The sequence below is a fragment of the Gopherus evgoodei genome, chromosome 16 (assembly GCF_007399415.2).
Source record: "Gopherus evgoodei ecotype Sinaloan lineage chromosome 16, rGopEvg1_v1.p, whole genome shotgun sequence".
Lineage (NCBI taxonomy): Eukaryota > Metazoa > Chordata > Testudines > Testudinidae > Gopherus > Gopherus evgoodei.
The window spans coordinates 3,449,466-3,467,903 of NC_044337.1; the positions used below are offsets into that span (position 1 = coordinate 3,449,466).

At 47.0% G+C, this 18,438-nt stretch overlaps 1 protein-coding gene across 2 annotated transcripts in view; it reads left to right on the plus strand.

The window, feature by feature from the left end:
• The window catches only part of C16H9orf43 (chromosome 16 C9orf43 homolog), a 32,598-nt gene extending 15,172 nt beyond the window's left edge, over window positions 1-17,426 (plus strand). The window contains exons 6-12 of one of the 2 annotated variants that reach the window (XM_030535664.1): window positions 546-642; window positions 1,372-1,496; window positions 2,169-2,352; window positions 8,959-9,034; window positions 13,104-13,261; window positions 15,489-15,612; window positions 16,893-17,426. In XM_030535664.1, the coding sequence (XP_030391524.1) occupies window positions 546-642; window positions 1,372-1,496; window positions 2,169-2,352; window positions 8,959-9,034; window positions 13,104-13,261; window positions 15,489-15,612; window positions 16,893-17,215 (1,087 nt within the window). In that variant the 3' untranslated portion in view covers window positions 17,216-17,426. The remainder of the gene's footprint in view (window positions 1-545; window positions 643-1,371; window positions 1,497-2,168; window positions 2,353-8,958; window positions 9,035-13,103; window positions 13,262-15,488; window positions 15,613-16,892) is intronic. The other variant, XM_030535665.1, reaches the window with a different exon arrangement.
• The last annotated feature ends 1,012 nt before the right edge of the window (window positions 17,427-18,438 follow it).

Here is an 18,438-nt window from a genome sequence, read left to right on the forward strand (position 1 = left end):
CCACGAGAATCTTTGAATTCCCCCTTCTTTTGGGTCTCCACCCTTTAGGCTCTGCTTTTGGCTCCCAACCTTCTGGCCAAGAACAGCTGCATCAAATGAGCTGCTTCTTCAGCGCCAATTCGGCCACGGGTCCTTCACTCCCTCTCCTCTTCTTCGGCGGCACTTTGGCGGCAGCTCAAAGAGGAAGAGAGGGAATGAGGGTCCTATCACCAAATTCCCGCCGAAGAACTGGACATGCCGCCCCTTTGAACTGGCCGCCCCAAGCACCCGCTTCCTTAGTTGGTGCCTGGAGCTGGTCCTGCTGTTAAGAGCTCCATTTGTAGCAGTCTCACCTCCAGCAGCATGGGACTGCTACAAGAGGAGACTGGGATTCCAGTACAGGATTCCTCTAAAGGCACTGGTGAGCATTAGCGACTTTGGCTACTCAGATGTTGGTCTGAATCTAGTTTTATTACCTCTCAGATCAGCTGGGAGTTGAAGTGTCTGGTAAAGGCATATCTGTACTTCTGTAATTCGTTGGATTCCTTGTGATTTTATTTGTTTAGACTGAAGCCTGTAAGAAGACTGGGTGTTAAAACCCTGACCTCTGCAAGTCTCCTTTCCCTCAAAGAATGGCAAAGGAAAGGAAGAGATCTTGACATGGTGAGCTTCTTGAAGGTTTGCTGGTGGACTAGCCATGTGCCCAGCCAAGTGCTGTACTGCAGGGATGCAAACAGACCACTGTAAAATGGGCAAATGCTTGTGCCTTCTGGGAATGAGGAGGGCTAAGGACTTTGCTTTAAGGGATAGCACACAAATGCCTCTGGGTATATAGTTCCCAGCTCATGGATGGATAGAGGGCGGTGGAGGGAGGGTGCTCACTCAGCCCCAGGAAGAGAGGTATTGTTTCATGTTGCTCCACAGCAAATGACCAAGCAGCAGCATTGCCATATTCCAAAGATGTCCCATTCTGCTGGGACGAAGACGCGAATGGGGATAGGGTTAAAGGCAGGATAGTGTGGGGTGTAGGAAATCCCCACTAATCCACTGTGCCTCATCAGCTCTCCTTACTGCACACAATGGTATTTAACTGGCAGCTTGCTTTTTTAAAAACATGTGTTCAGCAATAGTTCCCTTTGAGGAGGCACTGTCTTCACTTTCTTCATGTTTCTGGTTGGATCACATGTGCATTATACCATCCTCTTACTTGATGGGGGTAAATGCCTCTTCTATTGGTTGAGGATCAAAGGCTCGTCCTCCTGGCTTCTCCCACTGGGAAACATTTCTACTAGAGAGAGGTCAGGAAGGGCTTTTAGACATGCCAGGAGAAAGGGCATCAGGGCATGTTTTACTCTTAGGTTTGTATTTCACTGTAACTATTCTGCTCCCCAGAAGAGAAAGAAGTCCAAGAAGGTCCCTTCAGGAGGTCAACCCTATCAGCTACTTACAAACAGGAGTCAGAAAATTAACTTGGTAACCAAAAAAATAAAATCAATCCCAAGCCACAGAGGTGACAGGTAAGTCTTTTCAATTAGAGCACAAAGCCTGCCCCCAGGCCACTCTCTCTAGCCCAGTGCGCTGCCATGCAGGCTGGCTGAGCTTCTGTCTTTCAGGCCACTGCTGTTGGCCCAGCACAGATGCAGGCATTGCCGAGGTGACACTGCTTTAGGGGAGGATCCACACTCCTTCACTAACAGCCCCTACTGCTCCCTTTGGGGTCAGAAGCAGAGTTCCAGCACTCTGTTTCGATTCTCTGTGCTCTGGGGGAGGTTACATGTGAAAATCCAAAGAGAGATTTACAGTGGTTTCCACTGGCATGGCATCCTGGGGGCCAGGAAGACTGCAGGCTAAGGAGTGGTTAAAGGGGGAACAATGGCAGCTTTTCATGCTGGTTTCTTTGCTCCAGCTCCAAGATCTTTGTTTTCTCTTGGGTCTGGCCAGCTCAGAGGAGGCCCAGCTAGAGAAGGGAAAGGACACAGTAAGGTGGTAGGTATATGTAGTAGCAGAGGAGACCTCAAAGCTGCATAGGAAGGGTTGGTCAATCCCCCACCTCCTCAAATGGAGATTTATTTTATGAGTCTGTGGCTTTAATTTAGTACTAATATCTTTCCAGCTTTAGCAACATCAGCTGCAAACCTTCCCCTCTGAAATGATGCAATATTGACCCTTTTGCCTTGTTTTGTCTTCAGTTCTGCAACCAAAGAAGGGAAGTCAAAGGATAGTCAGATAAAAAATAGGTATTCTTCCCCCAGACACCTGCAGACTGCTACAATAGTGGAGCTGCAAGATCAGGGTGCCCTGCAGCTGGGGAACTGGAGAGTGGATGTGCCTGATGCTACAGAGAAGCACACACGTTCTTTGCTTGTGCAGAAGGTACCCAGTTTATACAAACAAATCAACTTGATGAGAGCCTGACTGGCCCTAAGGCCAATGTAGAACAGAAACTACGGTAGCTGGTTTTCAGGCTGAGCCCCTCTTTGCTAGCAAAATGAAAGATGTGTCTCTGGAATGCCCGCTCCATCTCTACAAGGCCTCTGCCATTCATGTCACTCTTCCATGGGTCACTCTCTCCTGCTCATGGCTTGTCTGAAATGTCCTCCTCTTACAGAGGCTTCTGCTTCTCTACCACTACCTGTGTGCATCTGACTACTGGGATGCTGGGCTTCTCCTCTCCTGGTCCTCCTGCTTCCCCCTTCCCACTCTTTCTCCTCTTGACAGCAGGGTGAGGGAGAGTCAGAGGCAGTGCTGTTCATCTACTCACTGCCGAACTGCTCCTCCTCAGCCTTTCTCTCGGCTTTCCACTCCTGGCTCTCCTCACCATTTCCCACACTCACTTATCCTTGGTGACTTCACTTTCTATGCTGAGGACCCAGCCGGCCACTTAGTTACCCATTTCCTTACCTCTGCATTTGACCTGCAGCCCTGGTTCATCTCTCCCACTTGCCAAAAGGGTGCTCACTTGACTTGGTCTTCAGCAAACACTGCTCTCTCTCTGTTGTGGCGTTTCCCCTCTCTGACCATCACCTGGTACCATTCAGCATCGCCAGTTAGTCTCCTCCACCCCCACCCATGCCCTGTCACTTGGCCTTTCAGTGACTATTGCAGTGTTCTGTGCTCCTACAGCATCTAGCACAGTAGGGTCCTGGTCCATGACTGGGGTGCCTAGGTACTATAGTAATTATCAATTAATTATTTATTTAATAATTTAAAAGTGTTTTCTCCAGTATCTCAGTGTCTAAAAGTTCTTTACGTGAGGGGGAAAGCTGGACAGTTGGGGCATTGGCAGGTGGATAAGGAGCCTTCCTATGGTTTCACTGACTCCTTAGCCTGGTTAGCTGAAGGGCAATGGTGATACTATTAATTTGATATTGATAATGTACAGACCATATGCTGTAAAGAGCTACAGCTCTAGGAAGGCGCTACTGGGTGTTGAAATGAAAGGAAGGATAATTAGATTTTGAGACATAAGGCCGTTCTCAACAGCCCACTTTTGAAATCCAGCGTAACTGCCCCTGGAAGAGGCCAGGGACCAGGTCCCATCTGGGCACTGCAGGGAGTTGAATCATGGCTGTGATGTCACCCATCAGCTAATCACGGCATGGCTTGGCAATGAGTGTCCCAAGCTGTACTCTAATGGGAAAGGCTTCCCCAGGCCACCTAGTATTTATAGCTGTACAACACTTCACAGCTTCCCCAGCATTTAGAGCCTAGGGGCACAGGAGCCAGCGAACAGAGCTGCTAACAGGGGAGTTCCAGTGGGAGTTCCCAGGGGGAGGTCACAGGGGAGACCAAGGCAGAGAAACCAGGAAGGCAGACAAGGGAAGGGGCAGGGGTCCAGTGCTCATTGGTGGCCTGTGGAACGGTGTGAGGCGTGGACTGCCAGGCACAGAGGTGGAACGGCATGATGGAGGCAGAGGCAGCAGGTAGAGACATGCTGAGTATGACCGGATGCGGTAGCTGTGGCATGTACATGGTCCTGGAGGGGGCACCTGAAAGGAGTTTTGTCTGCATGAAGTGCCACCTGATAGAGCTGCTGGAAGAAAAGATAAGAGGACTGGAGATGCAGGTGGAAACTCTGGCTGAGTTTAGAAGGGGGTTTGAGCAGATGATGGAACACAGACATGATGAGGCGCAGGGGATAAGCTCAGACGAGCGGATAGAAGCAGGACCAAAGTACTCTGAGGAGGAGCTGCTGGGTGAGGAAAGTGGACGGTGGAAGCATGTGACTCGGAGAACCAGGCAGAGGAAAAGACGGGCCAGCGATGGAGAAATAGAACTCAGGAACAGGTTTGCTGAGTTGGGAAATGAAGATGGAGCACAGCAGGCTGCTGAAGGAGAGAGGGCAAGGAAAAAGAGACGAGCAGCTAGTCCTGCAGAAGGAGGGGAGGAGTCAATGGAGGCGGCACCAAGTATGAGCCCTAGGAGGATTGTAAGGGCTAATACAAATCGAGAGGACTTGCGGCAAGCTGGTGTGGAGGATAGACCGGAGAATCACACTGTCGCCAGGAAAAGGCAAGTCTACGTGATTGGAGACTCTTTACTGAGAAGAATAGACAGGCCTGTAACTAGACCTGATCGGGAGAACAGAAGGGTGTGCTGTCTGCCAGGGGCTAAGATACAGGATGTGGACCTGAGGCTGAATAGGATCCTCGCGGGAGCGCGAAAGAATCCGTTGATTGTCCTTCATGTGGGAACGAATGATACGGCTAGTTACTCGCTGGACTGTATCAAGGAGGATTATGCCAGACTGGGGAAGACGCTCAAAGAAATCGAGGCTCAGGTGATCTTCAGTGGGATTCTGCCGGTTCCTACGGCAGGGCGACGAAGGAGTGACAAGATTATGGTGATCAACAGATGGCTCAGGCATTGGTGTTACAAGGAGGGCTTTGGGATGTACGGTCATTGGGAAGCGTTTATGGACAGACAACTGTTCGCTCAGGATGGACTTCATCTAAGTAAGGAAGGAAATAGAATTCTAGGATGGAGGCTCGCCGACCTCATCAAGAGAGCTTTAAACTAGGAAGTTGGGGGAGATGGTTGGGAGATGTTCAGGAGATCTCCACGCCGGAATATAACCTGGAGAGGGAAGTAAACAACGTGAGAGGGGATACCCTTGCGGACCAAAGAATTGATCCAAGGAGGAATAGTGGAGTAGAAACCAGATTAACGGGCGATGCTGGTGGTAGAAGGTCTGTGCACGACGGGGGAAAGAATGTCATTGACGCTAAACGCCAAAAATTAAAATGTCTGTACACTAATGCGAGGAGCCTAGGTAACAAGATGGAGGAACTGGAGCTACTGGTGCAGGAAGTGAAACCGGATATTATAGGGATAACAGAAACCTGGTGGAATAGTATTCATGACTGGAGTACAGGTATTGAAGGCTATGTGCTGTTTAGAAAAGACAGGAAGAAAGGCAAAGGTGGTGGAGTAGCCTTGTACATCAATGATGAGATTAACTGTAATGAAATAAGAAGCGATGGAATGGATAAGACAGAGTCTGTCTGGGCAAAAATCACACTGGGTAAAAAAGCAACTAGAGCTTCCCCTGAGATAGTGCTTGGGGTGTGCTATAGACCGCCCGAATCTGATTTGGATATGGATAGAGACCTCTTTAATGTCTTTAATGAAGTAAACACAAAGGGGAAATGTGTGATTATGGGAGACTTCAACTTCCCGGATATAGACTGGAGGACGAGTGCTTGCAAGAATAATAGGGGTCAGATTTTTCTGGATGTGATAGCGGATGGATTTCTTCATCAAGTAGTTGAAGTACCTACGAGAGGGGATGCCATTTTAGATTTGGTTTTCGTGAGCAGTGAGGACCTCGTAGAAGAAATGGTGGTAGGGGATAACCTTGGTTCGAGTGATCATGAGCTGATTCAGTTCAAACTAGATGGAAGGATAAACAAATGTAGATCTCAGATTAGGGTTTTCGATTTCTCGAGGACTAATTTTAAAGAGTTAAGGAAATTAGTTATGGAAGTGGATTGGACGGAGGAACTTGCGGATTTAAATGCGGAGGAGGCCTGGAATTACTTTAAGTCACAGCTGCGGAAATTGTCGGAAGCCTGCATCCCAAGAAAGGGGAAAAAAACCATGGGCAAGAGTTGTAGGCCAAGCTGGATGAGCAAGCAACTCAGAGAGGGGATTAGGAGAAAGCAGAAAGCTTACAGGGAGTGGAAGAAAGGCGGGATTAGCAAGGGAAGCTACCTTGGTGAGGTCAGAACATGTAGGGATAAAGTGAGGAAGGCTAAAAGCCGCATTGAACTGGACCTTGCAAAGGGAATCAAAACCAATAGTAAAAGGTTCTACAGCCACATAAACAAGAAGAAAACAAAGAAAGAAGAAGTGGGGCCGCTATACACTGAGGATGGAATGGAGGTAAAGGACAACCTAGGCATGCCCAACATCTAAATAAGTACTTTGCCTCAGTTTTTAATAAGACTACTGAGGATTTTAGCGATGATGGAGGGATGATAAGTGGGAATGTGGATATGGAGGTGGATATTACCGCAACTGAGATAGAGGCCAAACTTGAACAGCTTGATGGGACAAAATCGGAGGGCCCGGACAATCTCCATCCGAGGATATTAAAGGAACTGGCGCGTGAAATTGCGAACCCGTTAGCGATAATTTTTAAGCAGTCGATAAACTCGGGGGTTGTGCCGTATGACTGGAGGATTGCTAACGTAGTCCCTATTTGTAAGAAAGGGAATAAAAGTGATCCGGGTAATTATAGGCCTGTTAGCTTGACGTCTGTAGTATGTAAGGTCTTGGAAAAAATTTTAAGGGAGAAATTAGTCAAGGACATAGAGGTCAATGGTAATTGGGACGAATTGCAACATGGATTTACTAAAGGTAGATCGTGCCAAACCAATCTGATCTCCTTCTTTGAGAAGGTGACGGATTACTTAGATAAAGGAAATGCGGTAGATCTAATTTACCTCGATTTCAGTAAGGCGTTTGACACGGTTCCGCATGGGGAACTGTTAGTTAAATTGGAAAAGATGGGGATGAATATGAAAGTTGTAAGGTGGATAAGGAACTGGTTAAAGGGGAGACTCCAGCGGGTCGTATTGAAGGGTGAACTGTCAGGCTGGAAGGAGGTTACTAGTGGAGTCCCTCAAGGATCGGTTTTGGGACTGATCTTATTTAACCTTTTTATTACTGACCTTGGCACAAAGAGCGGGAATGTGCTAATAAAGTTTGCGGATGACACAAAGTTGGGGGGTATTGCTAACATGGAGAAGGACAGGGATACTATTCAGGAAGATCTGGACCACCTTGTAAACTGGAGTAAGAGTAATAGGATGAAATACAATAGTGAAAAGTGCAAAGTCATGCACTTAGGGATTAATAATAAGAATTTTAGATATACATTGGGGACGCATCAGTTGGAAGCGACGGAGGAGGAGAAGGACCTTGGGGTATTGGTCGATAGCAGGATGACTATGAGCCGCCAATGTAATATGGCTGTTAAAAAAGCAAATGTGATTTTAGGATGCATTAGGCGAGGTATTTCCAGCAGGGATAAGGAGGTGTTAGTACCGTTATATAAGGCGCTGGTGAGACCCCATCTGGATTATTGTGTGCAGTTCTGGTGTCCCATGTTCAAGAAGGATGAATTCAAACTGGAACAGGTCCAGAGATGGGCTACTAGGATGATCCGAGGAATGGAAAACCTGCCTTATGAAAGGAGACTCAAAGAGCTTGGCTTGTTTAGCCTGGCCAAAAGAAGGCTGCCGGGGGGATATGCTTGTTCTATATAAATATATCAGGGGCGTTAACGTTAGGGAGGGAGAGGAATTATTTAAGTTTAGTTCTAATGTAGGCACGAGGACGAATGGGTACAAACTGGATATTAGGAAGTTTAGACTTGAAATTAGATGAAGGTTTCTAACCATTAGGGGAGTGAAGTTTTGGAACAGCCTTCCGAGGGAAGTAGTGGGGTCAAAAGACTTATCTGGCTTCAAGGCTAAGCTTGATAAATATATGGAGGGGATGTTATGATAGGATAGTTTAATTTGGGCAATTGATCTTGGATTATCACCAGATAAGTCTGCTCAATTGTCTGCGGGGAGATGTTGGATGGGATGGGAACTGAGTTACTGCAGAGAATTCCTTCTTGGGTGCTGGCTGGTGAGTCTTGCCCACATGCTCAGGGTTTAGCTGATCGCCATATTTGGGGTCGGGAAGGAATTTTCCTCCAGGGCGGATTGGCAGGGGCCCTGGAGGTTTTTCGCCTTCCTCTGCAGCGTGGAGCATGGGTCGCTTGCTGGTGGATTCTCTGCAGTTTGAGGTCTTCAAACCAGTTTTGAGGATTTCAATAACTCAGTCCTGGATTAGGGGTTGTATAAAAGTGGATGGGTGGGGTTCTGTGGCCTGCCTTCTGCAGGAGGTCAGACTAGATGATCATATTGGTCCCTTCTGACCTATGAGTCTATGAGTCTACACTGAAAACACTGCAGCTGTACCACTGCAGCGCTTCAGGGACAACACTGCCTGCACCAATGGGTGGGGTTCTTCCATAGGTGTAGGTACTCCACCTCCCCGGGAGGGAGGTCTGGGGCAGCGTGGTGTGGATTTGTCACACCCCTGAGCTGCATAGTTAATAGACTAAATTTCCTAGGATAGACCAGGCCTTACAGCTTTCTTCCCAGCATCCCCCTACTACAGCATGCAGCTGCCCTGCTGGAGAGAGGCTGATATTGCCCCAAGCAATTTCCACAACTGTTAGTGCTTTAAAGCTGCAAGCCTCCCTCTGCATGTGCACTTGGGCTTCCTTGCACATTAATTCATACACCTTCTATTCAAATAATAATGAGATAAACACTCCTGGCTGTGAAGGCTGAAAGGGGCAGATGCGGGATGGGGAAGAGCATGTGTTAGGTAGGAGGGGTGAATAAACTGATTCTTTATTAAAAATGCTGATTGAAGCTACCAGGTTAAACTGTGATATTTGGGCTGTTTCTTTAGATTCCAGTAGTGAGTTTGAAAGAACAAGGCCTGGAAAGAACGAGCAACAGACCTTATCTGAGGAAACCATTTGAAGGTGAAACTGGACTGGATGTTAAAACTAAAGTTTGCCTTTAAACCCTTCCAGGTGCATTTCCCCACGGTAACAGGGTTCACTCACCATTGGTGAGGCCTCCTCCTTGCAGCTCTGGGATTTGTTCTCTACCAGTCTGACACTCCCTTCTGTCAGTTCCTTACCCTCTTTCTCTAGGGCTCAGGATGCCCCTTCTTCGTGACTCAGCTCTCTGGCCAGGTCACTATAGTTCCCCCCTTCCCAGGTATGAAAGTCCCACTGGATCAGTGACCTGCTTGCCCTTCCCATCAACCTTCCAGTCCCAGGTCAGATCCAGTGCTGCTTTCCCAGCAGCTGGTAAGGGAATCTGGGCTGGCCCACTTCTCTGTGTTCCAGTCCAGGAACTCTATATCTGGCAACTATAGCTTCCAGACTCTGTTGCTATTTCCCTGGTCTCCTCCCTAACTTCTGGGCCTCCTCTGAGTTTACTGGCCCAAACTGCATTCAAAAATAAATCAATGTAAAGTTTTAGAGCCAGCAGTACATTCAGTCCTACTAGTTCAGTCAGTCACACAGACAAACAAGTTTGTTTATATTTGCAGGAGTGAGACAGAACAGGACTCACCCCTGCAGCACCTCCTGCTGGTCTCTCAGGAAATTAGCTCATGCAGCCTCCAGAGGACCCTCTGCAGGCCAGTAGCCCACTGCTGCTGGCTCCCATGTCCCTCCCAGGACCCAGTGCCCCCTGTCTTTGAGGTGCTGCCCCCTGGCAATACCCCCACAGTCTCAGGGTCTCTCCACCCAGGGGAACCCCCAACCTTCTATCCCCATCTTGCCTCAGACATGGGCTACTGCCAGTCACCAACTAACCCCCACTCCCTAGGGCAGACTGCAGTATAAGCCACTCATCATAGGCTAGGGGGGTTTGGACCTGCTGCCCCTGCCTAAGCTTGGGCTGCCTTTCTGCAACCCCAGTACCTGCCTTAGGCCTTCTGTTAGGCCCACAACCTGAGGGTTTTCCAGGCTGGAGCTCCCCAGCTCCTCTAGCCTTCCCTCAGCCCTTTTCAGCTCCCCAGCAGCCAGGCCCTTCTTTCTTGACAGACAGAGAGAGACTGTGTCAGCTCCTGGCTCATTGGCCTTTTATAGGGCCAGGTGTGGCCTGATTGGAGTGTGGCCCAGCTGCAGCTGCTTTCCCATTCAGCATAGTAGCTGCTTTGTCCCAGCCATAGCCCTCTCCCGGGCTGCTTTAAGTCCTTCCAGGCAGAGAGATAATGCTGCCCTCTTCTTGTTTACAATGTCACCTGAAAGTGAGAACAGATGTTCGCGTGGTACTGTTGTAACTGGTATCGCAAGATATTTACATGCACTAAAGATTCATATGTCCTTTCATGCTTCAGAGGACATGCGTCTATGCTGATGACGAATTCTGCTTGATAACAATCCAAAGCAGAGTGGACTGATGCATGTTCACTTTCATCATCTGAGTCAGATGCTGCCAGCAGAAGGTGGATTTTCTTTTTTGGTGGTTTGGGTTCTGTAGTTTCCACATCGGAGCGTTGCTCTTTTAAGACTCCTGAAAGCATGCTCCACGCCTTGTCCCTCTCAGATTTTGGAAGGCACTTCAGATTCTTAAACCTTGGGTTGAGTGCTGTAGCTATCTTTAGAAATCTCACGTTGGTACCTTCTTTGCATTTTGAAAAATCTGCAGTGAAATCTGCATGAACAACATGTGCTGGGTCATCATTTTACAGCACTGTAACATGATATCTGAGGCAGAATGTGGGTAAAACAGAACAGGACACATACTATTCTCCTCCAAGGGGTTCAGTCAAAATTTAATTAACACATTTTTTTAACAATCGCCATCAGCATGGAAGCATGTCCTCTGGAATGGTGGCTGAAGTATGAAGAGGCATACGCATGTTTAGCATATCTGGTAGGTAAATACTTTGCAACGCCAGCTACAAAAGTGCCATGCAAATGCCTATTCTCACTTTCAGGTGACGTAAATAAGAGGGCAGCATTTCTCCTGTAAATGTAAACAAACTTTTTTGTCTCAGCGATTGGCTGAACAAGAATGAGAACAAGAAAGAGTGCAATTATGTAACAAAAAAAATCTACCTTTGTAAACTGCGCTTTCACAATAAAGAGATTGCATTATGGTACTTGTATGAGGTGAATTGAAAAGTATGATTTATTTTGTTTATCATTTTTACAGTGCAAATATTTGTAGTAAAGATAATAATATAAAGTAAACACTGTATTCTGTGTTGTAATTTAAATCAATATATTTGAAAATGTAGAAAAACATCAAAAATATTTAATAAATGTCAATTGGTATTCTATTGTTTAACAGTGTGATTAAAACTGTGATTAATCACGAATAATTTTTTTGAGTTAATCGTGTGAGTTAACTGCGATTAATCGACACCCCTAATACTAATACACGTAACTCTTTGATGTTCACCCACAAGTGGATTGACCTATGGCACTGGCCTGAGCTAGTCTGTTGGCGTCACAGTGTTCATGTATGAAAGTGTTGTTAACTTAAAAAAAAGAAGTTCCAAAACTCATAACTATGTTAAAATTGAGTTAAAGTTGAGAGTAATTTATCAGTAATTTAAGGGTGAAAAACAATACACAAATGCTATAATTATCCCAAAACCAAGAGTAACAAATCCAGCAATTTCAGAGTTGTGGTTACACTTAAACATGTTAAGAGCTACAGATGCATTTAAGGCTCCCAAGTAACATTAATTCTGTCCTGTAGCGACACCACAAGGGGGCAAAATAATCTAACATCTTTGAAATTCAGTGTCCCCTCATGCAGGATTAGAGACGCTAAGCTGCTTTCCTCATAATGGTATGGTAATTGTCCGGTGTCACTGCAGGGCAGAGTTCAGGTTGGGTGCCTTAACTGTATTTCCAGATCTTAATATGTGTGGATTTTTTCAACGTAATCTTAACTCTCTATTTCCTTAGCTTATTATGTATGTTTGGGCATAATCACAACAACAATTTGCCCTTAAATGACTAATATTTATTCTCAGCCTTAACTTGATTTTACCATAGATTTTTGTCTGGGTTCTTATGTCCTACAGTGATGGATGCTATAGAAATCCTTGAGAGATGCATATACATTTTGGGGCTCAACCATGGCTGACAGACACCACCCTGAGTAAGTGGTGTGGATCTGCATACCCCAGTGGGAGCACCAGGAGGACCGTGCCTTCCAAACCACAGGCTGCTGTGCCTTTCCAGGCATGCAGAACATACTTGCATGTTTGTCCAGCTAGCTCAGCTGCTGGGTGGTGTGGGGGAAGGAACGGAACCATGGCTGCAAGGCCGGCTGCAAGGCCAATTCCACCAATTCCCCTGAATCGGGCCCCGCGCCTAGGAGGCCCCTGCGCCCAGTGGCAAGGCCACCCAGAGTGAGGGGCAAATGGCCAAGAATCCCTTCCCTGGCTAGAGGCGCCTTTTTAATTTTTACTCAACCGGCAGCGCTCCGGGTCTTCGGTGCCATTTTGGCAGCGGGTCCTTCACTCGCTCCGGGTCTTTGGAGGCACTTTGGCGGCGGGTCCTTCAGTGCTGCTGAAGACCCGGAGCAAGTGAAGGACCCGCCGCCGAAGACTCAGAGCGCTGCCCGGTGAGTACAAGCCCCACGTTTTTTTACATGATTTTTTTAGTCATCCCTGCCGGGGCCCCATCAAAACTGTTCAAATTGGGCCCCACACTTCCTAAAGCCGGCCTGCATGGCTGCACCTCCTGTCCATCCCCTTAGTACTGGCTAGTGTACAGAGTGGTAGCAGGAGGGAGAAGTGCTTGTGCTTGAGGAGCGTGGAGACTGCCATGGTGCTTGGCTGTTGTACAGGGGTGCAAGTGCTCTTGTGCTCTCCAGATGCATCTACTGCAGGGCAGTGCAAGGGCATTTTCTGGCCCTTAACTCACAGGTCACCTTTAAGACTGTACTGTATTCAGGCTGTACACTTGTCTCCTTCTCTCCAGTTTTTCCAGGCTGAGAGCTCTGACAGCCTGTTGTTCAGATGGTTTTGTAGAAAGGCTAAGTTGTCTGCTCTGTACCCTCCTGTTGTAGGTTCCTTAGGTATGAAGAGCCATGAGACCAAACTAGAACAGCAACCTGGCTATGCTGAAGCAGGGGCAATAGTACTCACCACCCAGTCTCTGGAGTCCTGCACGCTAGATGGCACAGAGGAAGCATCTACAAACAAAAAACAACTGTCACAAAAACCAGTAAGTCTGGGTAATGCAATGTCTAGCAACAGGTCAGAAAGACTAGGCTTCCCTGCCAGGAAAGGGACCCTGGCACTATGGTTAACAACAGTCGTCACCTCAGCTCTGCATAGGATGTGCCACAGATCTCCTGCCCGTGTGCCTATCCTCTGCCAAGCAGCAGCAAGTGCAGGAAAAGAGCCAACCCTTCAAACCATCAACAAAACCCTCTGTCTGCACTGGAGTCTTCTGAGCATATTCACTGTCTGCTCTCTTTGAGGTCCCAGGCCCCTCCTTAGGTTACATCCTCTCTGCTGGGATAAATGGCAGGGTGACAAGGGTTAACTGCCAAGCAAAGCCTCTTGTTTATCCCCTGAAATAGATTCCAGTGCAGGGGTAGCATGTTTTTCTTTCCATTAACCAGCATAGAAGAATTCTTCTCCAAAGGCCAACTGTACAACAGAGGCCAGAGAACAGCTCTGTGGCTCCAGCATTCATCCGTACACAGTCACAGACTTGAGGAGTATCACTGAGAAGGTCCAAAACCAGGAACATGGATAGTCCATGTTCTCTGTTCCCTGATAATCACATCATGCTGCACAAAGCAAGCTCCTGGCTGTGGGTGACCAATGAGGTTTCATTTGTCTCTGTCTTGATCACTTGCATGCTCAGTAATCACACTATTGTAGAGATGCAAATGTTGACATTAATCTAGTACAGTGGTTCCCAAACTTTAACAACCTGTGAACCCCTTCCACTAAAATGTCAAGTCTCACGAACCCCCTCCTAAAAATGAATATTTCCAGGGATTTTCTCCTTTACCTGAGTATAAATTATAAAAGCAGTGATCTTGCAAATATAACATTTGTATTTATGATTTGCTTATTACACACTATTTATTATTAATTATTATTTATCATTACAGTATTTTTATTACATTATGAAAATGGCAGCAGTCATCCAAGATCTCACGTTCATAGCTTGTATCACTTTGAATAAGCCTGTTATAAGACAAGGCTCCCATGTTTCATCAAGGAGTATCAGATGTGAAACAGCAGGAAGGTATTTAAGAAGCCAACTCAAAGAGTTCCTCCTACACAAGCATTCAAGTCTTGAGTAGTCCAGGCAAACAACGCACATTACAACAAAGCTTAAACTTGTTTTTCATAGTAATTTTAAAAACAACACTAGCTGCCTGTTTAATTTTGAAAACAGCAAAAAATATCCACCTCCCTTTCCATTTCTTATAAGGAGTCTTTGAAGTTTGATAGATATGCTTGCTTGGATCTGCTTAGCTTTGGGAAGTCCAGGGGCTCCGGGCTGCTGGCCCCGTGCTGCACAGGGTCCCTAGGGACAGCTGTGTCCACCATTAGGGATTTTTTTCCTGAGAACCCCCTGTAACATTTTGCAAACCCCCAGGGGTTCACAAACCCCAGTTTGGGAACCACTGATCTAGCATCAGACTCCACCTGGTCACTTGTATTGATCATGAAGGGGTCAGCACTGTGGCTTTGCTGAGGGAGACTTGGGTTTTGGATCAGCCTTGACACTCTCCAGAACCCACGTCTCCCTCAGCCTTGACACTCCCCTTGCAGTAAAGAATATATTTGCAGAAGCCTTCCTGTTTGTAAAGAGTAGGGTTAGTTGAAGCTACCCTAGGCAAGCTGGTGAGCTGTAGGGATGCTCTGTGTGCAGGGACAAGAGGAAAATGAAGAGTGTTATGGGGGAAATGAAAACTGATTCTCCTTTTGATTGACATGGTCTTCTGGGATCCTGACTCACTGGGCCTAAAGCCTATTACCATAGGTCCTGGCTGCTGCTGAATGAGTGAGGAGCAGAAGTGTGCTCAGCTGCTGAAATGAAATAATCATAGAAGGTTAGGGTTAGAAGGGACCCCAGAAGGTCATCTAGTCCAACCCACTGCTCAAAGCAGGGCCATCCCCAGATTGATTTTTACCCAGGTTACCTAAGTGACCCCCCTCAAGGATTGAACTCACAACCCTTGATTTAGCAGGCCAATGCTCAAACCATTGAACTATCCCTCCCCCTCTAAAGGGGATGGGCCCTCAGCCCCTCTTGAGAGCAGGGCGAGCGTTTTGTAGGGGAACTAACCACCTCGCGAGACGGGGACACAGCCCCCACTGCGAGCCCCCAGGTGTGTGCGCTGGGGGGGGGGAAGGCATCTTGAGAATCTCCCTTTTATTTGATATCCTCCTAACCAATCTGCATTGTCTGTGAACCTTTTTAGTCTGCAGAACGGGAATTCCAGGAAGGGGAAGGCCCCAGACAGCAACATGTGGGACTTGGGAAAAGAAGGTCTTCGAGGATGTATGTGCTGCACAGGAGCAGCCCGGCAAGCCTGGTCCTTGAGGGTGAGTGATGAGAACGTCTCCACTGTACTGTAATGACAGCGCATTAGCCATTTCTTTGCAGTGTTGTTATGCATTCACCATGTCATAATAGTGCAGATGGGTGTAGGAGGGAAGGCACTTTAAATACATGTGCCAAGGGGACTGCCCCATTGCTGATTAGCTGCATTCCAATTGGCTTAGTGAGAAGAATGTTGTAGTTAGGATTGTAAGAGTTGCCACAGCATCTCAGACTGTTGGGCCACCTAGTCTGATATCTGCGTCTGGAAATGGCCATGCTGGATGCACCAGAGGGAAGCGAAGCACAGCTTATGGATCGAAGCACATTTGTTCTTAAAACACACTAAACTTTTACGAATAACCAATTGTTCGCAAATTCACTCCAGAAAATGCAGTGAAACCCCTATTTAAGAGACCACTCAGAGGACTGAAAAAAAGGGGACACCGAAGGGAGGTTACTCTCTGAATGAAGGTGTTTAAGGCTTGCTCTTTAAAATCTGAGGTGAATACCATAGATGACTCAGTTTTTACCTATCTGATACCCAGGACCGGCGCCAGTGTTTTTGGCGCCCTAGGCGCACGGCCATTTTGCCGCCCTGTGCGCCGCTCCCGCGGCTCCAGTGGACCTGCTGCAGGCGTGCCTGCGGAGGGTCCGCTGGAGCCGCGGGACCAACGGACCCTCCGCAGGCACGCCTGCGGCAGGTCCACCGGAGCCACCTGCCGCCCCCCAATAATCCTGGCGCCCTAGGTGATTGCCTAGGTCGCCTAAATGGAAGTGCCGGCCCTGCTGATACCCAGCATAATCCTATGGTTATCACAATGTTCAAAATGGAAACATGCCATTTCAAAAATAAAATACTTGAAATACAAATATTTAAACAGATGTTTAATGTCTAAAAGATCATCTGTAGCTGGAGGGCACCAGACACAGGTGAAATAACAGTGTAACATTTATTCTATTGAATGACTGTTGAGTGTTTGAGTGTAAGAGGCAACGGCAGAAAGACATGGAATTGGAGCTGGGAGACGTCACCATAGGATAATAGACTGTTCTACCACATGGGGCCAAACCCACCAGTCCTGACTCAAGCAAAACACGTGTTGAATTCAGTGAGTGTTTTGCCTGAAGAAGAGACTGTGACATTTGTCCCATGGTGTTTTGTTTTGGCATATATCCCTCAGAGACTTGTTCCTGGGAACTCTTTGTCAGAACCCAATGGAGAAAACCAAAATACAGAACAATGCTACAAATGGTATGTCCTTATCTCTCATTCTCTGCTCAGGTGTTGGAGAAAATGGGTACCTGCTGTCAAGGCCAGAAACACAGTATGAAATGTACTGCAAGCGTCTAGCAAGCAAGAAGGAAGCAGCACAGGCACTGGGCTATCTTCAGGGAGGGAGCAGCCAGCGGCAGCCAAGCCCAGCTTCTCTGACACCAGACAATGATAAACATGAAGCTGACTCTTACCCTAACCCTCCTCCCCCTTCCCCTTCTCCTTTCCCATTGAGGGACAATGACAAGCCTTCCCCAGACGTAGAATCCCGTCTCTTCAGAGAGGACAGCACTCTAAGGGCATCCAGTGAAGAAGGCCACGGTTTTGATTAACCCTTCATTAGACAAATGCAGTGGAAACCTGATCCTATAATATGTGGCGATTGTAAATGAATGTGCAGGTTAAGGCACAGTATGATTGATGCCAGGCGCTCTCCATGGGTGCCTGCTCTTGCCATCGACAGCTGCGTCAAGAGACCAAGAAGGAGGGCAAGTGAAGTAACCCGCCTGCTCCAGGGACCTTTGAATGTACAGGACAGGTTGAATGCTCCGTGCTTTGTAATTAAAACCACAGCTTTCCATCCTCCTGCCTGGGTGTCTGTCTATCCTGGCTAGTCTCTCCAGGAGAGAGGCCAATTTGTGGGAAGAAAAGGAGGTCCCCCACCCAGCTCTGCATTGCAGCACTCCCCTGTGGCTGCTGTAACCTTATACATGTGTGTTCCCAATGAAATAGTTACAATAAGGAATAAAACCAAACTGAATTCTTTACAGTTCCAGCCTCCAGCATGGTTCCAGGTCATCTAAATTAGTGGAAGAGTGTGAATAACATGATGAGTGATACAATGAAAGAGTTTATTTAATAGGAAATAGTAACGCAAACAGACATTACACTATAACCTACACTGAACTGATATTTAGTCTAACGTGAACTGATACATTTAGGGGTGATCAGTCCCTAAATCAGAAGTGTGGGTATAAAACATTCTCTACGGTTCCTTGAGGGTGCATGGCTGCACCCAATCTAAAATTAGCCTGCTACCCTTTTTAGAATCAATTATAATTATGCCCCTTAATTAACGTTAAACCCATCTGTTACCATATCTATATTTCCACAACCATAATTAAATATTTTCTACTTTCTCATTGGCTGTTCAACATTAAACATCCTCTTAATTAACATTTACATAAATGCTATGTCAATAACTATCAATACAGATAGCATTTTCCAAAACATGAACATTTTATCGAAAACATTTGTAAAAACTAGTTAGGACTAATTACAACACGGATCTGTCCTGTCTTATCTTCAACTTGCCCCTGAATTGTCACTTTACTCATATTTTTCCAGACCTCATGTGACTATTTTTAAGAAATAGATTTTGGGCCTATTTATATTTCAACCCTTTTCTACATAAACATGAGCCACTCTCCTTATGGCACTTCTGCCCCTGCCAGCCAAGGGCCCAGCTGTGGTTCCCTCAGGTGGCAGGGAGCACCAAGACAGTAACCGACGGGACAGTATTTATCCTGGAGGGGTGTAGAGCTCCGAGTTTGTT